The following is a 23804-nucleotide window of genomic DNA, read 5'->3' on the forward strand; positions in this document are numbered from 1 at the left end:
TCCAGAAGGCCGGGACTCTGACTGGGCCACTCCAGAAGGCCGGGACTCTGACTGGGCCACTCCAGAAGGCCGGGACTCTGACTGGGCCACTCCAGAAGGCCGGGACTCTGACTGGGCCACTCCAGAAGGCCGGGACTCTGACTGGGCCACTCCAGAAGGCCGGGACTCTGACTGGGCCACTCCAGAAGGCCGGGACTCTGACTGGGCCACTCCAGAAGGTCGGGACTCTGACTGGGCCACTCCAGAAGGTCGGGACTCTGACTGGGCCACTCCAGAAGGCCGGGACTCTGACTGGGCCACTCCAGAAGGCCGGGACTCTGACTGGGCCACTCCAGAAGGTCAGTACTCTGACTGGGCCACTCCAGAAGGCCGGGACTCTGACTGGGCCACTCCAGAAGGCCGGGACTCTGACTGGGCCACTCCAGAAGGCCGGGACTCTGACTGGGCCACTCCAGAAGGCCGGGACTCTGACTGGGCCACTCCAGAAGGTCGGGACTCTGACTGGGCCACTCCAGAAGGTCGGGACTCTGACTGGGCCACAGGTGTATTGTCTTCTGTTTTGTTGCTGTTGATTTACTTCTGTCTAATGGGTCATTGTCCTGTTGCATCACCCAACTTTTGTTGAGCTTCAATTGGTGGACAGATATCCTTACATTCTCCTTCAAAATGTCTTGATAAACTTTGGAATTGATTTTTCTGTCGATGATAGCAAGCTGTCCAGACCCTAAAACAGCAAAGCAGCCCCAAACCATGATGCTCCTCCACCATACTTTACAGTTGGGATGAGGTTTTGATGTTGGTGTACTCTGCCTTTTTTTTCTTCACACATAGTGTTGTGTTCCTTCCAAACAACTCAACTTTAGTTTCATCTGTCCACAGAATATTTTTCCAGAAGCGCTGTGGAACATCCAGATGCTCTTCTGTGAACTGCAGACATGCAGCAATGTTTTTTTGGACAGCAGTGGCTTCTTCCGTGGTGTCCTCCCATGAACACCAGTCTTGTTTAGTGTTTTATGTATCGTAGACTCGTCAACAGAGATGTAAGTCTTTAGCTGACAGTCTAGGATTCTTCTTAGCCTCATTGAGCATTCTGCGCTGTGCTCTGGCAGTCATCTTTCCAGGATGGCCACTCCTAGAGAGAGTAGCAGCAGTGCTGATCTTTCTCCATTTACAGACATTTTCTCTTACTGTGGACTGATGAACATCAAGGCTTTTAGAGATACTTTTAACCCTTTCCAGCTTTATTGCAAGTCAACAATTCTTAATCTTGGGTCTTCTGAGCTCTCTTTTTGGTCAAGGCATGGTTCACATCAGGCAATGCTTCTTGTGAATAGCAAACTCTCATTTTCTGTGTGTTTTATACAGGGCAAGGCAGCTCTAACCAACATCTCCAATCTCGTCTCAATGACTAGACTCCAGATTAGCTGACTCCTGACTCCAATTAGCTTTTGGAGAAGTCATTAGCCTAGGGGTTCACATACTTTTACCAACCTACACTGTGAATGTTTAAATGATGTGTTCAATACAGACAAGAAAAATACAATAATTTGTGTTATTTAGTTTAAGCAGACTGTTTGTTTTATAGTTGTGACTAAGATGATGATCCAATCAAATTTGATGACCAATTCTATGTAGAAATCCAGGTCATTTCAAAGGGTTCACATACTTTTTCTTGCCACGAGTTCTGAGATTTTTACAATATAATATGCCATTTGTAGCTGACACTTTTATCCAAAGCGACTTAGTCATGCGTGTATACATTTTCAGTATGGGTAGCCCCCGGTGGAAATCAATCCCACAATCCTTGGCGTTTCAAGCGTCATGCTCTACCAACTGAGTCACACGGGACCTAACCTCACACCTTGCAAAGCAGTACCCAATACCTTAGTCAGTCTGTAACTACCACAGGCGAGTCAGTGCTGCTCTCTTCATGTGCCAGATATGCCTGAAAAGCCTCTGGGAAGCGAGGTCGCTAGAAGAGACTGGCGTCTTGTCTTGGCCACCCTCCATATCTCCTCAAAATAAGGTTTAGTCTGGACAGACTGAGAACGGCTGCATCTTCCTGTCATTCTCGCCTGCCGAAACTGTCCGTCTGTCTGTCAGGAAATGCAGCTAGGAAATCAATCAGACCAAGTCTCCGTCCTAAATGTCACCCATACCCTATATAGTGCACTGCTTTTGCACCCTATTCCCTATATAGTGCACTGCTTTTGCACCCTATTCCCTATATAGTGCACTACTTTTGCACCCTATTCCCTATATAGTGCACTACTTTTGCACCCTATTCCCTATATAGTGCACTACTTTTGCACCCTATTCCCTATATAGTGCACTACTTTTGCACCCTATTCCCTATATAGTGCACTACTTTTGCACCCTATTCCCTATATAGTGCACTACTTTTGCACCCTATTCCCTATATAGTGCACTGCTTTTGACCAGAGACCACACAGCTCTGGTCAAAAGAAGAACACTGATAGGGAATATAGGTTTCCATTTTAGGATGCATCCACAGTCGTCACATCTGGCCCCTATTCAGTGTCCAATACTATAGAATGAATATGCTGGCCAGTGGCTCTGCTCAGCTCAGCTGTGATTTATCATTCGGTAAACCATGGATGTTTGGTGGGATTAGTAGCCGTGGAGAGTGTGGTTGTGGTAATATGGGTGTTCTGGCTGAGGTATTCCTATTAATAATAATAATAATATATGCCATTTAGCAGACGCTTTTATCCAAAGCGACTTACAGTCATGTGTGCATACATTCTACGTATGGGTGGTCCCGGGGATCGAACCCACTACCCTGGCGTTACAAGCGCCATGCTCTACCAACTGAGCTACAGAAGGACCATTAGAGTTAGTTAATCACACAGTCTCACGGTGTGTGTTTTAAGGTAATGATCTAAACATCTACTGGGAGTGACTGCAGACAAATGGCTTCCCATTTCCTTTTGAATCCTGTAAAGGTTCTGGTCAAAATAAGTTTGTTAGAAAGGGCAAGGGGTGCCATTTGGGACAAACTAGGAATGGCTGGAGAGATACTGCTATAATAGCCTATTGCAGACTGTGTAGACTGATGTTGATTGAGAACACATTTTATCTGTGTCTGAAATGGCAACTAGTTTCCGATATAGTGCACTACGAAGTAGGGTGCTGTTTGAGATGCAAACTAGGCCTGACGAATTGTGATTCCATAAAACCACCATCTGTTTGTTTACCACAGTGGGTTATTGGGTTTGAATTTAAATGACCCATGAGACACCGTGTTGTTGTTTATGTGGATCCACATGTGGGTGTGTGATGTGTGATCCACCTGAGTCTTCAGTGCTAATACATTCTGAGGGTTTTATCTTCACACTGCTCTGCAGCCTTTATTTAACTAGACAAGTTAAAGAAAGGATGAGAATAAATCCTAAGTTGTCAACACAGTGCACACTGAGCCACCTCAAGGCTGGACTTGCCTATCCCATAATCACCCCTATGAAGAGATCAGGCGGTGGACTTTGTTGGTTTGTTAATGAGCGTTCTGCTTTAGGACCCTTTTCAGTACGGCTTGTCTGAGCCTGTTTCTGTAGCGTACGGCAGCTTGATGAACAAGTACACCCCCCTGGACGTCTTTGGTATGGGTTGTCCTAGTGAAAATCAAACGCACAATCCTTGGCGTTGCCAGCGCCATACTCTTTGGTACGACTCGACCGGGGATCAAAACCCCCCCAACCTTCCAATCTCAGGGCGGGACACTAACCACAAGGCCACATAACTCGTAGCCCTTTCTGAGTGGTTTTTAGACCAGTCTCGGGGGCCTCTAGCTGGGTGTTGGCTGGCTCAGTGGAGACAGGGTGTAAATAGTCAAAGCAGTTTGGCTCGCTGGGGTTTTCTTAAGTCCCCAATAACTAGGCTACTCAAAACCAATGTTTTTGAAAAGGATGGTTTGGTGGACAGAAATGGTGGACATTTGAGAGCACTGACACCGTGTTTATTTGATGATGACTGTCTTAACTAGCCTGTGTAAAGTTGGACGGCTGGATTTATCCAAGTACTGTACATGAAACATCACCTAACTTTGAGGCTCGGCAAATCAGCAAGGGCCTCGGGCGGGGCAAATCAGCAAGGGCCTCGGGCGGGGGGCAAATCAGCAAGGGCCTCGGGCTGGGGGCAAATCAGCAAGGGTCTCGGGCGGGGGCAAATCAGCAAGGGCCTCGAATGACAAGTGGGGTGCAAATCAGCAAGGGCCTAAAAGCGGGGCAAATCAGCAAGGGCCTGCGTTGGCCTCGGGGCAAATCAGCAAGGGCCTCGGGCGGGGGCAAATCAGCAAGGGCCTCGGGCGGGGGCAAATCAGCAAGGGCCTCGGGCGGGGGGCAAATCAGCAAGGGTCTCGGCCTCGGGGCAAATCAGCAAGGGCCTCTGGCTCGGGGCAAATCAGCAAGGGCCTCGGGCGGGGGGCAAATCAGCAAGGGCCTCTGGCTCGGGGCAAATCAGCAAGGGCCTCGGGCGGGGGCAAATCAGCAAGGGCCTCTGGCTCGGGGCAAATCAGCAAGGGCCTCGGGCGGGGGGCAAATCAGCAAGGGCCTCGGGCTCGGGGCAAATCAGCAAGGGCCTCTGGCTCGGGGCAAATCAGCAAGGGCCTCTGGCTCGGGGCAAATCAGCAAGGGCCTCTGGCTCGGGGCAAATCAGCAAGGGCCTCTGGCTCGGGGCAAATCAGCAAGGGCCTCTGGCTCGGGGCAAATCAGCAAGGGCCTCTGGCTCGGGGCAAATCAGCAAGGGCCTCTGGCTCAGGGCAAATCAGCAAGGGCCTCTGGCTCGGGGCAAATCAGCAAGGGCCTCGGGCTCGGCAAACCACCAGCTTCCCCTTCTGGAGCAGAGTTTAGCCTGTCGGCATAACATCAGGACATTGAACATTATCACTGAGCTGCACAGGGTTTTGGGTTGGATTGTGACAAGCTCAAATACTTGTACTGACTGTCAACTTCTTCTCTAGACCAATTGTGGGAATGTCAAAAGTGAAATGGAGCAATTAATTTTGGATTCCAGGCTTGTGAATGTCTCTCTTAGGTGGAACTGCTCATCAAAGGTCAGATTGTGCAACAAGCTGCACATGACTGAGCTCATTTTTTGTCCCTAGCCTCAGGTATGTGTGGCTTCATGAGGAAAGTATGTGTGAGTTGAGTAATCAGAACAACGAATGGCACTGTGCTGCAGGTCTGGGGCAAGTCACTCAGAGCTGCAGGTCTGGGGCAAGTCAGTCAGAGCTGCAGGTCTGGGGCAAGTCAGTCAGAGCTGCAGGTCTGGGGCCAGTCAGTCAGAGCTGCAGGTCTGGGGCCAGTCAGTCAGAGCTGCAGGTCTGGGGCCAGTCAGTCAGAGCTGCAGGTCTGGGGCCAGTCAGTCAGAGCTGCAGGTCTGGGGCCAGTCAGTCAGAGCTGCAGGTTTACGGCCAGTCAGTCAGAGCTGCAGGTTTATGGCCAGTCAGTCAGAGCTGCAGGCCTAGGGCCAGTCAGTAAGAGCTGCAGGTTTATGGCCAGTCAGTCAGAGCTGCAGGCCTAGGGCCAGTCAGTAAGAGCTGCAGGTCTAAGGCCAGTCAGTCAGAGCTGCAGGCCTAGGGCCAGTCAGTCAGAGCTGCAGGCCTAGGGCCAGTCAGTCAGAGCTGCAGGCCTAGGGCCAGTCAGTCAGAGCTGCAGGCCTAAGGCCAGTCAGTCAGAGCTGCAGGCCTAAGGCCAGTCAGTCAGAGCTGCAGGCCTAAGGCCAGTCAGTCAGAGCTGCAGGCCTAAGGCCAGTCAGTCAGAGCTGCAGGCCTAAGGCCAGTCAGTCAGAGCTGCAGGCCTAAGGCCAGTCAGTAAGAGCTGCAGGTTTAGGCCAGTCAGTCAGAGCTGCTTGCTCAGATTGAGAGTCCGTGTGTGAGTGGGGGAAAGAGGAACACGTGAGTCGTATTAGTTACCCTTTAATGTTATCTAAACCCAGCCTAAACCCAGCCTTGTGGATGGGTTTACCCAGTCAGCCTTGTGGATGGGTTTACCCAGTCAGCCTTGTGGATGGGTTTACCCAGTCAGCCTTGTCTTCATTCTTTTCTCTTGACTGTGTGTGTTCCTGTAATCTTATCTACCTGTTCCAGGCTGCTTCCTAGGCTGGGAGTACAACTCTTACTGTTTACAGTGTACATAGATGTGGGGAGTGGGATTACCAGTCAGTCAGAGCTGCAGGTCTGGAGCCAGTCACTCTATGCTCTCTCCTCCCATCCCTCCATTCTATATTGTGTGTTTAAACTACACAAGCACAGAAATCTTGGAGTTGAAGGATTCTGGATTTCTTGCTAATTCTCTCCTGATTCCAGGAATCTTTTACAGGACTTTTGCAACCCTAGTGTGTATATAAACTAATGTTATGATAAACTAGGCCTTTTCTCTCTTCTCCCCAGTAGTACGGTGGGCCATGCAGAGCCAGCCTGTGTCCCTGCAGAGGTGAGCTCCAGCACCAGCCAACGTTTTCACCGTGATGGCAGCAGAGCGGGATGGGCGGGGGTGTGAGCTGCCCATCGCCCCGGGCCAGGTGTACATCGAGGTGGAGTATGACTACAATTACAAGTCCAAGGAGCGTCAGGTCTCCATTCACCAGGGAGAGTGTTACATGTTGGTGAAAAAGACCAACGGGGACTGGTGGCAGGTCAAGAAGGAGGAGGGGGCCAAGGCGTTCTATGTCCCAGCGCAGTACGTCAGGGAGGTCCGCAGGGCCCTCATGCCGCCTCCCAAGCCCCTGCACCTGGGGCATCACCGTGGGGGGAGCGGGGGAAACCCTGTGCGGGTCAAACCCATCGTCCTGGAGATGGACAGATCTAACGAGAGCCTGAATGTGACCAGTTTCAGTCGGCCCTCTCCCTCCTCACCTTCTCCCTCCTCCTCGTCGGGGGCAGCCCTCACCCCTCCGAGGCAGCACAGGGACAGGGATGCCAACCAGAACCCTGGTAGAGACCCTGGTAGCCCCACTTACTACGACAGGGCCTTGGTAGATGTCCTCCAAAACACTCACGCTCCTGGACGGGGATGTAACACGCTGCCCCGTGCCCGTGCAACCTCCCCTGAGCTCCGCAGGGCGCCCCTGGATGTGGACATGCCTCCGGGGCACTGTGACTCGGAGGGGTCGGAGAGACGCAACGACTCAGAGTCTGGAGATGAGCTGAGCAGCGGTTCTAGTGAACACTTGCAGGTAAGATCTCTCCATCTCTCTCTCTCTGTTAAGATCTGTCTCTCTCTGTTAAGATCTCTCTCTCTGTTAAGATCTCTCTCTCTGTTAAGATCTCTCTCTCTGTTAAGATCTCTCTCTCTGTTAAGATCTCTCTCTCTGTTAAGATCTCTCTCTCTGTTAAGATCTTCTCTGTCTGTTAAGATCTCTCTCTCTGTTAAGATCTCTCTCTCTGTTAAGATCTCTCTCTCTGTTAAGATCTCTCTCTCTGTTAAGATCTCTCTCTCTGTTAAGATCTCTCTCTCTGTTAAGATCTCTCTCTCTCTGTTAAGATCTCTCTCTCTGTTAAGATCTCTCTCTCTGTTAAGATCTCTCTCTCTGTTAAGATCTCTCTCTCTCTGTTAAGATCTCTCTCTCTGTTAAGATCTCTCTCTGTCAGTTAAGATCTCTCCATCTCTCTCTCTCTGTTAAGGTCTCTCCATCTCTCTCTCTCTAAGGTCTCTCCATCTCTCTGTCAGTTAAGGTATCTCCATCTCTCTCAGGTAAATATTGTTGAATGACAAAATCTGGTGATGTTTTGGTCTTTCGCTCCTGTCTGTGAATCTTTTGAAATGTTTTCCTGCTGTTCATGTGCAGTGGTGATGATGTGAAAGTAATCTGAGCTTACTGCAAGTGTTCTTTCTTTTAGGTAGCACAGTATGAGGTACTACTTGAACTGAATTATTTTACTATGGTACTAATGAATACACCCTGTTGTTCTCTGTAGTAGATGGCTGATTAGGGCCTGGGTGTAGTGGCTGGCTGATTCAGGCCTGGGTGTAGTGGCTGGCTGATTCAGGCCTGGGTGTAGTGGCTGGCTGATTAGGGTCTGGGTGTAGTGGCTGGCTGATCAGGGCCTGGGTGTAGTGGCTGGCTGATTAGGGCCTGTGTGTAAAGTGGCTGAATGACAGGGCCTGGTGAGTGGTTTTGGTGATTCAGGCCTGGGTGTGAGTGGCTGGCTGATTGAAATGTTTGGCTGCTGTTCAGGGCCTGGGTGTAGTGGCTGGCTGATTAGGGCCTGTGTGTAGTGGCTGGCTGATTAGGGCCTGGGTGTAGTGGCTGGCTGATTAGGGCCTGGGTGTAGTGGCTGGCTGATTAGGGCCTGGGTCTAGTGGCTGGCTGATTAGGGTCTGGATGTAGTGGCTGGCTGATTAGGGTCTGGGTGTAGTGGCTGGCTGATTAGGGTCTGGGTGATTAGGGCCTGGGTGTAGCGGCTGGCTGATTAGGGCCTGGGTGTAGTGGCTGGCTGATTAGGGTCTGGGTGATTAGGGCCTGGGTGTAGTGGCTGGCTGATTAGAGTCTGGGTGATTAGGGCCTGGGTGTAGTAGCTGGCTGATTAGGGTCTGGGTGATTAGGGCCTGGGTGTAGTGGCTGGCTGATTAGGGCCTGGGTGTAGTGGCTGGCTGATTAGGGTCTGGGTGATTAGGGCCTGGGTGTAGTGGCTGGCTGATTAGGGTCTGGGTGATTAGGGCCTGGGTGTAGTGGCTGGCTGATTAGGGTCTGGGTGATTAGGGCCTGGGTGTAGTGGCTGGCTGATTAGGGTCTGGGTGATTAGTGGCTGGTGATTAGGGCTGGCTGATTAGTGGTCTGGCTGATTAGGGCCTGGGTGTAGTGGCTGGCTGATTAGGGCCTGGGTGTAGTGGCTGGCTGATTAGGGTCTGGGTGATTAGGGCCTGGGTGTAGTGGCTGGCTGATTAGGGTCTGGGTGATTAGGGCCTGGGTGTAGTGGCTGGCTGATTAGGGTCTGGGTGATTAGGGCCTGGGTGTAGTGGCTGGCTGATTAGGGTCTGGGTGATTAGGGCCTGGGTGTAGTGGCTGGCTGATTAGGGTCTGGGTGATTAGGGCCTGGGTGTAGTGGCTGGCTGATTAGGGTCTGGGTGATTAGGGCCTGGGTGTAGTGGCTGGCTGATTAGGGTCTGGGTGATTAGGGCCTGGGTGTAGTGGCTGGCTGATTAGGGTCTGGGTGATTAGGGCCTGGGTGTAGTGGCTGGCTGATTAGGGTCTGGGTGATTAGGGCCTGGGTGTAGTGGCTGGCTGATTAGGGTCTGGGTGATTAGGGCCTGGGTGTAGTGGCTGGCTGATTAGGGTCTGGGTGATTAGGGCCTGGGTGTAGTGGCTGGCTGATTAGGGTCTGGGTGATTAGGGCCTGGGTGTAGTGGCTGGCTGATTAGGGTCTGGGTGATTAGGGCCTGGGTGTAGTGGCTGGCTGATTAGGGTCTGGGTGATTAGGGCCTGGGTGTAGTAGCTGGCTGATTAGGGTCTGGGTGATTAGGGCCTGGGTGTAGTGGCTGGCTGATTAGGGTCTGGGTGATTAGGGCCTGGGTGTAGTAGCTGGCTGATTAGGGTCTGGGTGATTAGGGCCTGGGTGTAGTGGCTGGCTGATTAGGGTCTGGGTGATTAGGGCCTGGGTGTAGTGGCTGGCTGATTTGGGCTTAATAGGAGCATACTGGGGCTTCGTAGGAACTTACTTAACTGACTTGCCTAGTTAAATAAAGGTTAAGAACAAATTCTCATTTACAATGACGGCCTGCCCCGGCCAAACCCGGAGGACGCTGGGCCAATTGTGCCCCGCCCTATAGGACTCCCAATCACGGCCAGATGTGATACAGCCTGGATTTGATCCAGGGACTGTAGTGACGCCTCTTGCACTGAGATGCAGTGCCTTAGACTGCTGCGCCATTCGAGAGCACTAACAATGGTGATTTATGGTGAAAAAGACAGAATAGAAAACTCTACTCGTAAAATATTTAGAAACAAATGGTTTTGGGGTATAAATATACCCTGTAGAATACAATATTATGCAAAGTTAGTATTGATGATATTGAGTAATATTTATTTATTGTCATGTACATTCTGTGTAGCGGGAGCGTGCTACTGTACCCCTTTCAAGCTGCCGTATTGACCCTTGCGTGACCTGACCAAATTCACATAGAAATATGAGTTATGGATCTGTTATTTCCATTGAAAGCCAGTCTAAGAAGCAGTATATCTGTTCTAAGGGTGCTATTACTATGTTTCCCGTTCTTAAGTTTTGTTTTTTGTGTCGTCTTTCGGTTCTGTACACCAGCTTCAAACACCAGAATTATTTTTCATTAAATGTAGTTACTGAACAGATAGTTCACAGCAGTTTAGATGGTACACTGATTCTCTACACTATACAGGACATTGCTTGTTTTTGTAAACTGAAATTAGGAGAACTATTACAGTTTTATCAACCAGAAAATGGATGCTTGATTAAAAAATTAAAAAACATATTTTTGCATAATGCACCTTTAAGCCCAGCTGAGATAAATGTCAATTTTTCAAAATGACATCTATGTATAACAATACAAGGCTCATTTAACAGTAAAATAAGACAAAATGCATTTAAAAATGTAAAATCTTTTCTCTTGTTGTAGTTCACCAGGTTATGTTGCTACTGTGTGATTGAGTCATGCAGCCCCAACTGCTAGCATGAAAAGCCAGATGTTTTTAATGGTAATGAAGGCCATTGAAATATGCTATCATTGGCATTCATCAGCACATCAATCTCTTCATTTTACATGAAGTATCATCGCCTATTTTAGCACGTATAAAGCATATTTTAAATGTGTTTATCTGAGGTTCGCCTCAACACCCAATGTTTTTCTTTGCAGCTTTGAAATTGACCTCTAGTAGGAACTTACACACAATAATTTCATAATAAAACATTTGATTGGCTTAGAATAAAAACTGTTATGGATATAACAACCACATGAGTTGGTTGAAACATTAAACAGCACAACATTTGTATTTATTTTGTATTTCTACTTGAATCCAGTAATGGAAATGGGGTTAATGGGAACGCTTACCCAGGGTAGCCTAGTGGTTAGAGTGTAGAGGAGGTAGGGTAACCTAGTGGTTGGAGTGTAGAGGAGGTAGGGTAGCCTAGTGGTTAGAGTGTAGAGGAGGTAGGGTAACCTAGTGGTTAGAGTGTAGAGGAGGTAGGGTAGCCTAGTGGTTAGAGGGTAGAGGAGGCAGTGTAGCCTAGTGGTTAGAGGGTAGAGGAGGCAGGGTAGCCTAGTGGTTAGAGGGTAGAGGAGGCAGGGTAGCCTAGTGGTTAGAGGGTAGAGGAGGTAGGGTAGCCTAGTGGTTAGAGTGTAGAGGAGGTAGGGTAGCCTAGTGGTTAGAGTGTAGAGGAGGTAGGGTAGCCTAGTGGTTAAGAGTGTAGAGGTGGCAGGGTAGCCTAGTGGTTAGAGTGTAGAGGAGGCAGGGTAGCCTAGTGGTTAGAGTGTAGAGGAGGCAGGGTAGCCTAGTGGTTAGAGTGTAGAGGAGGCAGGGTAGCCTAGTGGTTAGAGTGTAGAGGAGGCAGGGTAGCCTAGTGGTTAGAGTGTAGAGGAGGCAGGGTAGCCTAGTGGTTAGAGTGTAGAGGAGGCAGGGTAGCCTAGTGTTTAGAGTGTAGAGGAGGCAGGGTAGCCTAGTGGTTAGAGTGTAGAGGAGGCAGGGTAGCCTAGTGGTTAGAGTGTAGAGGAGGCAGGGTAGCCTAGTGGTTAGAGCGTTGGACTAGTAACCGGAAGGTTGCAAGTTCAAACCCCCGAGCTGACAAGGTACAAATCTGTCGTTCTGCCCCTGAACAGGCAGTTAACCCACTGTTCCTAGGCCGTCATTGAAAATAAGAATCTGTTCTTAACTGACGTGCCTAGTTAAATAAAGGTAAAATAAAATACCCTAGTGGTGGTATGGCCTTTGTTCCCATGCCACCCGGCTCTATTAGATGTGCTGTGTCCCAAATAATACAACCCTGTGTCCTACAAAGTGCACTACTATGGGCCCTGGTCAAAAGTAGTGCACTATAAAGGGATCAGGGTGCCACTAGGGCGGGCCTGGCTGCTGGGGCTTGTGTTGCCATGCCACCCGGCACTATTAGTGTTCTACTATGGTCCCTGGTCAAAAGTAGTGCACTATAAAGAGATCAGGGTGCCACTAGGGCGGGCCGGCTGCTGGGGCTTGTGTTGCCCTGCCACCCGGCTCTATTAGTGTCCTACTATGGGCCCTGGTCAAAAGTAGTGCACTATAAAGAGATCAGGGTGCCACTAGGGCGGGCCTGGCTGCTGGGGCTTGTGTTGCCCTGCCACCCGGCTCTATTAGTGTCTTACTATGGGCCCTGGTCAAAAGTAGTGCACTATAAAGAGATCAGGGTGCCACTAGGGCGGGCCTGGCTGCTGGGGCTTGTGTTGCCATGCCACCCGGCTGGCTCTATTGGGTCTTTATTGGAGTGTTTACATCGGAAACAAAGGGGCCAGTGAGTGAATAGAAACTGGGTCACATTGGTGCAGTACTGGGACACTGTGTGAATGGGCAACAGGGGCTGTGTGGGTGGGGGATACAGGTCTGCTCAGTTCATAGATGGATCTCCTAAACAAAACCACTATCTGGTTGTATAGGCTGCTATTCAGTTGGGGTCTTCAAAAATTAATAAGAAAGAAACATGCATAATAAAAATAAATACATAAATGACAATTTAAAAACATTTTAAAATAAAACATTTTTACACCCAAATAAAATAATTTAAAAAATACAAGAATTTCAAAGTTTCTGTTTTTTTCAGAGATGAGCAAAACAAACACTGACTTAATGCTGCCATATGTAACTTTTTTGGTGACAACCAAATAAACATAGACATGTTATTTCTAGATCTGTCATTCTAATTTAAGCATGTCTAAGAAGCGGTCGATCAGTTCTATGTGCTCTATTTCTCATTAAGGTTTGTTTCTGTATTTTACTTTCTGTTGTACACCAGATTCAAACAGCTGAAAATACAATATTTTTGCTTATGGAAATTATATTTCACAGTGGTTTAGATGGTACAATGATTCTCTACTCAGTGACTGCTTGATTGGTCACACAAACTGAAATTAGGCAAACAATTTAGAATTTTAGCAACCAGGAAATGGAGGTGTGATTTTTGCATATTTAACTTTTTTTTAATAAGGACTTAATGCTGAGTCAGTAGGTGACTTTCTGACGGGAAGAAAGAAAACAACATGTTTGTCAGCTCCAGAGTTCCTAAAGCCTTTAAGTGGCCATTGAAATACTGCCCAAGATAAAGGTCAACGAAGTCCAGCCAGTTCTGGATGTGTAGGCAGCAAGCCAAGAGCAAGACAGCAAGCCAAGAGCCCAGCTCTAATCTATCCTCAGTCAATCACTCACTTTGTTTCTCTCTCTCTCTCTCTTTGTCTCTCTGTCTCTATCTATGTCTCTCTCTCTTTGTTTCTCTCTCTCTCTGTCTCTCTGTCTCTCTCTCTCTCTCTCTCTCTCTGTCTCTCTCTCTCTTTCTCTCTGCTAAAAGTGTCTGGACTTGTCTTAGTCAGGGAACTGTAAAACACTTAGTGACAACTGCTCATGTCAAAAAATATTTTTTAAATCTATTTGATTCTAATGTTGGCGCTAGGAACTCCAGCATTTTGCTACACCCACAATAACATCTGCTAAATGTGTGTGAGTGAGACCTATAAAATTTGATTTGATTCTTATGTACAGGGTGTTCAACTTAAAATATATATATATATATATATATATTTAACCAGGTAGGCTAGTTGAGAACAAGTTATCATTTACAACTGTGACCTGGCCAAGATAAAGCATAGCAATTTGACACAAACAACAACACAGAGTTACACATGGAATAAACAAAACATAGTCAATAATACAGTAGAACAAAAGAAAACAAAAAGTCTATATACAGTGAGTGCAAATGAGGGAAGATAAGGGAGTTAAGGCAATAAATAGGCCATGGTGGCGAAGTAATTACAATATATCAATTAAACACTGGAATGGTAGACGTGCAGAAGATGAATGTGCAAGTAGAGATACTGGGGTGCAAAGGAGCAAGATAAATAAATACAGTATGGGGATGAGGTAGATAGATGGGCTGTTTACAGATGGGCTATGTACAGGTACAGTGATCTGTGAGCTGCTCTGACAGCTGGTGCTTAAAGCTAGTGAGGGAGATGTGAGTTTTCCAGCTTCAGTGGTTTTTGCAGTTTGTTCCAGTCATTGGCAGCAGTGAACTGGAAGGAGAGGCGACCAAAGGAGGAATTGGCTTTGGGGGTGACCAGTGAGATATACCTGCTGCTATGGTGACCAGTGAGCTGAGATAAGGTGTGGCTTTACCTAGCAGTGACTTGTAGATAACCTGTAGCCAGTGAGTTTGGCGACAAGTATGAAGCGGGGGCCAACCAACGAGAGCATACAGGTCGCAGTGGTGGGTAGTGTATGGGGCTTTGGTGACAAAACCCATGGCACTGTGATAGACTGCATCCAAGATGTTGGGTAGAGTGTTGGAGGCTATTTTATAGATGACATCGCCAAAGTCGAGGATGTTCAGTTTTACGAGGGTATGTTTGGCAGCATGAGTGAAGGATGCTGTGTTGCGATATAGGAAGCCGATTCTAGATTTAATTTTGAGTCTGGAATGAGAGTTTACAGTCTAACCAGACACCTAGGTATTTGTAGTTGTCCACGTATTCTAAGTCAGAGCCGTCCAGAGTAGAGGTCGACCGATTAATCAGAATGGCCGATTTAATTAGGGCCGATTTCAAGTTTTCATAACAGTCAGAAATCTGTATTTTTGGGTGCTGATTTTGCTGATTTAATTTATTTAATTTTATACCTTTTTAACTAGGCAAGTCAGGTAAGAACACATTCTTATTTTCAATGACAGCCTAGGAATGGTGGGTTAACTGCCTTGTTCAGGGGCAGAATGACAGATTTTTACCTTGTCAGCTCTGTGATTCAATCTTGCAACCTTACAGTTAACTAGTCCAACGCTCTAACCACCTGATTACATTGCACTCCACGAGGAGACTGCCTGTTACGCGAATGCAGTAGAAGCCAAGGTAAGTTGCTAGCTAGCAATAAACTTATATTATAAAAAACAATCAATCAAAAATAATCACTATTTATAACTGCACATGGTTGATGATATTACTAGTTTATCTAGCGTGTCCTGCGTTGCATATAATCGATTTACCACTGGGGTATGATTTAACAAAAGAGCATTTGCAAAAAAAGCACAATCGTTGGAAGACTACCTAACCGTAAACACCCAATGCCTTTCTTAAAATCAATACACAGAAGTATATATTCGTTAGATAAAAGTATACACCCGTTCTATAAAATACTGAACGGTTCCGTATTTCACTGAAAAGGCAGCAGCAGGCTCGTGAGCATTCATTCAAACAGCACTTTCGTGCATTTTGCCAGCAGCGCTTCGCAAGCACAGCGCTGTTTATGACTTCAAGCCTATCCGCCTAATGGCTGGTGTAACTGATGTGAAATGGCTAGCTAGTTAGCGGGGTGCGCGCTAATAGTGTTTCAAACGTCACTCGCTCTGAGACTTGGAGTAGTTATTCCACTTGCTCTGCAAGGGCCGCAGCTTTTGTGGAGCGATGGGTAACGCTGCTTCGAGTGTGGCTGTTGTAGATGTGTTCCTGGTTCGAGCCCAGGTAGGGGCGAGGAGAGGGACGGAAGCTATACTGTTACACTGACAATACTATAGTGCTTTTAAGAACATCCAATAGTCAAAGGTATATAGAGAAATAGTCCTATAAATACTATATTAACTACAACCTAAAACCTCTTACCTTGGAATATTGAGTTCTCGTGTTAAAATGAACCACCAATTTTCATATGTTCTCATGTTCTGAGCAAGGAACTCAAACGTTAGCTTTTTTACTTGGCACATATTGCACTTTTACTTTCTTCTCCAACACTTTGTTTTTGCATTATTTAAACTAAATTGGACATGTTTCATTATTTATTTGAGGCTAAATGGATTTTTATTGATGTATTATATTAAGTTAAAATAAGTGTTCATTCAGTATTGTTGTAATTGTCATTATTACAACTAAATAAATAAAAATAAAAAAATTGTCTGATTAATCGGTATCGGCTTTTTTGGTCCTCCAATCATCGATATCGGCGTTGAAAGATCATAATCGGTCGACCTCTAGTCCAGAGTAGTGATGTTGAACGGGCGGGCAGGTGCGGGCAGTGATCGATTTAATAGCATGCATTTAGTTTTACTTGCATTTAAGAGCAGTTGGATGCCACTGAAGGAGAGTTGTATGGCATTGAAGCTCGTCTGGAGGTTAGTTAACAGTGTCCAAAGAAGGGCCAGAAGTATACAGAATGGTGTCGTATGCGTAGAGGTGGATCAGAGAATCACCAGCAACAAGAGCGACATCATTGATGAGAATTGAACCCTGTGGCACCCCCATAGACTGCCAGAGGTCCGGACACCAGGCTCTTCGATTTGACACACTGAACTCTATCAGAGAAGTAGTTGGTAAACAAGGCGAGGCAATAATTTGAGAAACCAAGGCTGTCGAGTCTGCCAATAACAATGTGGTGATTGACAGAGTCGAAAGCCTTGGCCAGGTCGATGAATACGGCTGCACAGTAATGTCTCTTATCGATGGTGGTTATGATGTCGTTTAGGACCTTGAGCGTGGCAGAGGTGCACCCGTGACCAGCTCTGAAACCAGATTGCATAGCGGAGAAGGTACGGTGTGATTCGAAATGGTCGGTAATCTGTTTGTTAACTTGGCTTTTGCAGACCCTCGAAAGGCAGGGTAGGATAGATATAGGTCTGTAGCCGTTTGTGTCTAGAGTGTCACCCTCTCTGAAGAGTGGGATGACTGCGGCAGCTTCCCAATCTTTGGGAATCTCAGACTAGTGATGGGGGTTGCAACATTTTCGGCAGATAATTTTATAAAGAGAGTCCGCTGATTTGTAGGCGTCCGGATTTTGCAGCTCTTTCAGAACATCAGCTATCTGGATTTTGGGGAAGGAGAAATGGTGGGGGCTTTGGCGGATTGCTGTGGAGGGTGCCGGGCATTTGACCGGGGTAGGGGTAGCCAGGTGGAAAAGCATGGCCAGCCGGAGAGAAATGCTTATTGAAATTCTCACTTATAGTGGAATTATCGGTAGTAACAGTGTTTCCTAGCCTCAGAGCAGTGGGCAGTTGGGAGGAGGTGCTCTTATTCTCCATAGACTTTACAGTGTCCCAGAACTTTTTGGAGATTGTACTACAGGATGCAACTTTCTGTTTGAAAAAGCTACCCTTAGCTTTCCTAACTGCCTGTGTATATTTGTTCATAACTTCCCTGAAAAGTTGCATATCACGGGGGGCTATTCGATGCTAATGCAGAACGCCACAGGATGTTTTTGTGCTGGTTAAGGGCAGACGGGTCTGGAATGAACCAAGGACTATATCTATTCCTAGTTCTACATTTTTTGAATGGGGCTTGCTTTTAAAAGTGTTTTTAAGCATGTCCCAGTTTAGGTCACCTCGTAGCACTAACTCAGAAGATAGATGGGGGCAATCAATTCACATATGGTGTTGAGGGCACAGCTGGGGGAAGAGTGTGGTATGCCTTAATATGAGCAGGGCTAGAGGCTCTCAGTGAAATAAGATAGTAATCACTAACCAGGACAATAATGGACAAGGCATATTGATATTAGAGAGAGGCATGTGTAGCTGAGTGATCATAGGGGTCCAGTGAGTGGTTTGGCTGACTGGGGACACGGCGAATCAGACAGTTAACAGGCCGATGGTAACAATCTAGCAGTTTGTAGTCTGGGGCTAAACAAGCTAGCAGTTAGTAGTCTGGGGCTAAACAAGCTAGCAGTTAGTAGTCCGGGGCTAAACAAGCTAGCAGTTAGTAGTCTGGGGCTAAACAAGCTAGCAGTTAGTAGGCCGGGGCTAAACAAGCTAGCAGTTAGTAGGCCGGGGCTAAACAAGCTAGCAGTTAGTAGGCCGGGGCTAAACAAGCTAGCAGTTAGTAGTCTGGGGCTAAACAAGCTAGCAGTTAGTAGTCTGGGGATAAACAAGCTAGCAGTTAGTAGTCTGGGGATAAACAAGCTAGCAGTTAGTAGTCTGGGGCTAAACAAGCTAGCAGTTAGTAGTCTGGGGATAAACAAGCTAGCAGTTAGTAGTCTGGGGATAAACAAGCTAGCAGTTAGTAGTCTGGGGCTAAACAAGCTAGCAGTTAGTAGTCCGGGGCTAAACAAGCTAGCAGTTAGTAGTCCGGGGCTAAACAAGCTAGCAGTTAGTAGTCCGGGGCTAAACAAGCTAGCAGTTAGTAGTCCGGGGCTAAACAAGCTAGCAGTTAGTAGTCCGGGGCTAAACAAGCTAGCAGTTAGTAGTCCGGGGCTAAACAAGCTAGCAGTTAGTAGTCCGGGGCTAAACAAGCTAGCAGTTAGTAGGCCCGGGCTAAACAAGCTAGCAGTTAGTAGGCCCGGGGCTAAACAAGCTAGCAGTTAGTAGGCCCGGGCAAAACAAGCTAGCAGTTAGTAGGCCCGGGCTAAACAAGCTAGCAGTTAGTAGGCCCGGGCTAAACAAGCTAGCAGTTAGTAGGCCCGGGCTAAACAAGCTAGCAGTTAGTAGGCCCGGGCTAAACAAGCTAGCAGTTAGTAGGCCCGGGCTAAACAAGCTAGCAGTTAGTAGGCCGGGGCTAAACAAGCTAGCAGTTAGTAGGCCGGGGCTAAACAAGCTAGCAGTTAGTAGTCTGGGGCTAAACAAGCTAGCAGTTAGCAGTCTGGGGCAAGCAAGCAGTTTGCAGACCGGGGAAAGCAAGCTTGCAGTTAGCAGACCGGGGCTAGCAAGTTAGCCTTTGGGGGACGTCGAAATGGAGATAAGTCTGTTTTTGCCTCTTCGTGCTGTGACGTCGATAGACCAGTCGTGGATTTGTATGGTCCCAAAATGCTCTAGGTACCTAGCAGGCCGCGGTTAGCAGAATGGGCCTTCAGCAGACGTCATGCCTGAGGGGCCTTTTGGAATCCTCGGCCAGATTATGTCTTTATTCAAGACGTAGAGGATCGGCGGTTCCCGTGCCCCGTACCGGCAGTAGAAGGGGTCCGGATATTGTAGCCCAGGAGTGGGCTTCGGTGGTAGCACACGAGCCCTACCCGGGCTAGCTTCAGGCTAATTGGTGCTTGCTCCGGGATGGAAATGCTAGCCAGGAGTAGTGTCCCAGGATTGCATTTAGCTAGTTGTGAAGATCCAGATAAAAAAGTTCAGTTTGCGGTAGGAATCTGGGGATATGGAGAGAAGAAAAAAGTCTAAAAAGGTACACCGTGGCAAATCATGCATTATAAACAATCAGGTTGTTTGTGAGTTAAACTCTTGAACCACTTGTTGTTAATGCTGTAGCTCAGCTCTGTGTTGGCGCTGCACTCCGACTGTGTGTGTGTGTGTGTGTGTGTGTGTGTGTGTGTGTGTGTGTGTGTGTGTGTGTGTGTGTGTGTGTGTGTGTGTGTGTGTGTGTGGTGTGTGTGTGTGTGTGTGTGTGTGTGTGTGTGTGTGTGTGTGTCGGAGCTTCAGAGGCTGTAGCTGTTTGACATCGAGGGACTGCCTGACTGTCCTAGTTTCACTGCAGTACTGTTTGTTTCCCTCTAGCCTGGTCTGTGTAAATCTGTCTGACCTCCCAACATTGGTATACTTCTCTTATCAGCTGTATTTGAGGAGACCCTATCCTCTATCTAGTGCACTACTTTAACCAGGGCCTATAGAGATCTGGTCTAAAGTAGTGTACTTTATCTCTTCCTCCTATCTCTTCCTCCTATCTCTTTCTCCTCTCTCTTTCTCCTCTCTCTTTCTCCTCTCTCTCTTTCTTTCTCCTCTCTCTCTTTCTTTCTCCTCTCTCTCTTTCTTTCTCCTCTCTCTCTCTCTTTCTCCTCTCTCTCTTTCTCCTCTCTCTCTCTGTCTCCTCTCTCTTCTCTCTCTGTCTCCTCTCTCTCTCTCTCTGTCTCCTCTCTCTCTCTTTCTCCTCTCTCTTTCTTTCTCCTCTCCTCTTTCTTTCTCCTCTCTCTCTTTCTTTCTCCTCTCTCTCTCTTTCTCCTCTCTCTCTCTCTTTCTCCTCTCTCTCTTTCTTTCTCCTCTCTCTCTTTCTCCTCTCTCTCTCTGTCTCCTCTCTCTCTCTTTCTCCTCTCTCTCTCTCTTTCTCCTCTCTCTCTTTCTCCTCTCTCTCTCTCTTTCTCCTCTCTCTCTCTCTTTCTCCTCTCTCTTCTCTCTCTGTCTCCTCTCTCTTCTCTCTCTGTCTCCTCTCCTCTCTCTGTCTCCTCTCTCTCTCATGTATCCCACTTCTGTGGATAACAGGGGGGGCTCTAAACACTATATTTGAGGAGCTTAGCCCGGCTCCAATTTTTCTTAGATTTCCTCACTGTTGTATTCAGGAAATCTCTCCAGATTCATCATCAAATAGCGACCTGGACTCAAGATTCTGACAAACCTGTGTTGAGCTCATCACTGGGAGACCCTGCTGTCCTCAATCCATATTGCCGACACGGACTCAGACTTTAGTGTACGTTTGTTGATATCTAAAAGGTCATTATAATATATTGTATATTTTATCCTTGCAGAATGCTATTTTCCCACCAGCCAGCTCCTCTAAAGAGGTTCTCAAGGTCTCCTTGCCTCTGTTCATTTGCTGCATCAGTGCCCATTATCGATTGCATTTTGTTGTAGTTTGTTTGAAGGCTATTGTTTTTCTGTAACAGTTGGGAAGGACTTTGAGAATGCAGTATAATAATCTATCAAGATTTATTTGAGTTGAATATGGTTGTGAAATTCAGGTATATTTCCCATGATTCCCGGGTTTTCCAAAAAATCCTGGTTGGAGGATTCACATATTTTGCCCTAAAACCTGGGCATTCTGGCAATGTTAGTGGAGTATTGCAACCTTAGTAAGCATGCTGCAGAACTGTAGCTCAATCCATATTTCTGTTTCCTGTAGCAAACAAAGCATTTGATCAACATTAGCTGATTTTGAATTAAACTAATTCAACATGACTTGCAGATCATTCTAGATAATGAAATTAGCTTGCTTAGGGTAATGTATAGAGTGCAATCTCCTCGGGCAGATTATGTCTTTATTCAAGTCGTAGAGGATCTCCCATCTCTCTCCTCTATCTCTCCCTCACTCTTCCTCCTCTTCTCTTCCTCACTCTCTAGTTTATCTCCCATCTCTCTCCTCTATCTCTCCCTCACTCTTCCTCCTCTTCTCTTCCCCACTCTCTAGTTTATCTCCCATCTCTCTCCTCTATCTCTCCCTCACTCTTCCTCCTCTTCTCTTCCTCACTCTCTAGTTTATCTCCCATCTCTCTCCTCTATCTCTCCCTCACTCTTCCTCCTCTTCTCTTCCTCACTCTCTAGTTTATCTCCCATCTCTCTCCTCTATCTCTCCCTCACTCTTCCTCCTCTTCTCTTCCTCACTCTCTCTAGTTTATCTCCCATCTCTCCCCTCTATCTCTCCTGGCAGGCAGCTGTAATAAACATTTAAATCAACTCTCTTTGCCTGTGTAGCAGAGAGGGACACCACACACACACACACACACACACACACACACACACACACACACACACACACACACACACACACACACACACACACACACACACACACACACACACACACACACACACACACACACACACACACACACACACACACACACACACACACACACACACACACACACACACACACACACACACACACACACACACACTCTGAACCCCTCTGATTGGCCAGCTGCAGTCATGTTGCTCATTCTCTTTTTAATAGGCTTATTATGTGACATGAGGGCAGGGGGCCGTATAGGCTTTCTAAAGGGGACACACAGTGGGAACTGGGACGGGTTCTGTTTTGGCCTGGGATGTAGCCTAATGCTGGAATGACTCTGCAGTCTTGGTTGCCAGGTGTCCTTTCCCTCTGTGATAGGGCGATTAGTTCCCCCCTGTCCATGTAATCTTATTCAGTATGATCTAAAAAGGAGAACTGATCCTAGATCAGCAGTCTTACTCTGAGATGCTTGTTAAATACAGTACAACCCCTGCACTGTTTTGTACTACAGTGTACTACTGTAGTAGTAAGTCATGTTGAATGTCAGTCTGTAGGAACTTTCTGTTCTCCTCTGCTGTCATCTCCTCTGCTGTCCTTTCCTCTCCTGTCCTGTCTTTTCCTCTGCTGTCCTTTCCTCTGCTGTCATCTCCTCTGCTGTCCTTTCCTCTGCTGTCATCTCCTCTGCTGTCCTGTCTTCTCCTCTGCTGTCCTTTCCTCTCCTGTCCTGTCTTTTCCTCTGCTGTCCTCTCCTCTGCTGTCCTCTCTTGTCCTGTCTTTTTCTCTGCTGTCCTTTCTTCTCCTCTGCTGTCCTTTCTTCTCCTCTGCTTTCCTGTCCTCTCCTCTGCTGTCCTCTCCTCTGCTGTCCTCTCCTCTGCTGTCCTGTCATTTCCTCTGCTGTCCTGTCATTTCCTCTGCTGTCCTCTCCTCTGCTGTCCTTTCATCTGCTGTCCTTTCATCTGCTGTCCTTTCATCTGCTGTCATTTCCTCTGCTGTCCTTTCTTCTCCTCTGCTGTCCTCTCCTCTGCTGTCCTCTCCTCTCCTCTGCTGTCCTCTCCTCTGCTGTCCTCTCCTCTGCTGTCCTGTCCTCTCCTCTGCTGTCCTCTCCTCTGCTGTCCTTTCTTCTACTGTCCTCTCCTCTGCTGTTCTCTCCTCTGCTGTCCTGTCATTTCTTCTGCTGTCCTGTCATTTCCTCTGCTGTCCTGTCCTCTCCTCTGCTGTCCTCTCCTCTGCTGTCCTCTCCTCTGCTGTCCTCTCCTCTGCTGTCCTCTCCTCTGCCGTCCTCTCCTCTGCCGTCCTCTCCGCTGCCGTCCTCTCCGCTGCCGTCCTCTCCTCTGCCGTCCTCTCCTCTGCTGTCCTCTCCTCTGCTGTCCTCTCCTCTGCTGTCCTCTCCTCTGCTGTCCTCTCTTGTCCTGTCTTTTTCTCTGCTGTCCTTTCTTCTCCTCTGCTGTCCTTTCTTCTCCTCTGCTTTCCTGTCCTCTCCTCTGCTGTCCTGTCCTCTCCTCTGCTGTCCTGTCCTCTCCTCTGCTGTCCTGTCATTTCCTCTGCTGTCCTGTCATTTCCTCTGCTGTCCTCTCCTCTGCTGTCCTTTCATCTGCTGTCCTTTCATCTGCTGTCCTTTCATCTGCTGTCATTTCCTCTGCTGTCCTTTCTTCTCCTCTGCTGTCCTCTCCTCTGCTGTCCTCTCCTCTGCTGTCCTCTGCTGTCCTCTCCTCTGCTGTCCTCTCCTCTGCTGTCCTGTCCTCTCCTCTGCTGTCCTCTCCTCTGCTGTCCTTTCTTCTACTGTCCTCTCCTCTGCTGTCCTCTCCTCTGCTGTCCTGTCATTTCTTCTGCTGTCCTGTCATTTCCTCTGCTGTCCTGTCCTCTCCTCTGCTGTCCTCTCCTCTGCTGTCCTCTCCTCTGCTGTCCTCTCCTCTGCTGTCCTCTCCTCTGCTGTCCTCTCCTCTGCCGTCCTCTCCTCTGCCGTCCTCTCCTCTGCCGTCCTCTCCGCTGCCGTCCTCTCCTCTGCCGTCCTCTCCTCTGCCGTCCTCTCCTCTGCCGTCCTCTCCTCTGCCGTCCTCTCCTCTGCCGTCCTCTCCTCTGCCGTCCTCTCCTCTGCTGTCCTCTCCTCTGCTGTCCTCTCCTCTGCTGTCCTCTCCTCTGCTGTCCTCTCCTCTGCCGTCCTTTCCTCTCCTCTGCTGTCCTTTCCTCTCCTCTGCCGTCCTCTCCTCTGCCGTCCTCTCCTCTTCCGTC

General features: G+C 47.9%; 2 protein-coding genes across 9 annotated transcripts in view; both read left to right on the plus strand.

Annotated features, from left to right (window-relative positions):
* Positions 1–23804, plus strand: part of LOC124009304 (rho GTPase-activating protein 12-like) — a 137247-nt gene that overhangs the window by 13592 nt on the left and 99851 nt on the right. For 6 of the 8 annotated variants that reach the window (XM_046320961.1, XM_046320966.1, XM_046320965.1 and 3 more), the window contains exon 2: positions 6410–7194. In XM_046320961.1, coding sequence (XP_046176917.1) covers positions 6487–7194 — 708 coding nt within the window. In that variant the 5' untranslated portion in view covers positions 6410–6486. The remainder of the gene's footprint in view (positions 1–6409; positions 7195–23804) is intronic. The other 2 variants (XM_046320962.1, XM_046320964.1) reach the window with 1 other exon arrangement.
* Positions 4204–4881, plus strand: LOC124009444 (circumsporozoite protein-like). Its single transcript, XM_046321256.1, has one exon. The coding sequence runs from the start codon at positions 4204–4206 to the stop codon at positions 4879–4881; it is 678 nt and encodes a 225-aa protein (XP_046177212.1).

The sequence above is a fragment of the Oncorhynchus gorbuscha genome, linkage group LG22 (assembly GCF_021184085.1).
Source record: "Oncorhynchus gorbuscha isolate QuinsamMale2020 ecotype Even-year linkage group LG22, OgorEven_v1.0, whole genome shotgun sequence".
In the NCBI taxonomy this organism is placed as follows: domain Eukaryota; kingdom Metazoa; phylum Chordata; class Actinopteri; order Salmoniformes; family Salmonidae; genus Oncorhynchus; species Oncorhynchus gorbuscha.

Excerpts from the sequence above, each read along its gene's own strand:
- LOC124009444 (XM_046321256.1), top strand. The coding sequence starts at position 4,204 with ATGACAAGTGGGGTGCAAATCAGCAAGGGCCTAAAAGCGGGGCAAATC.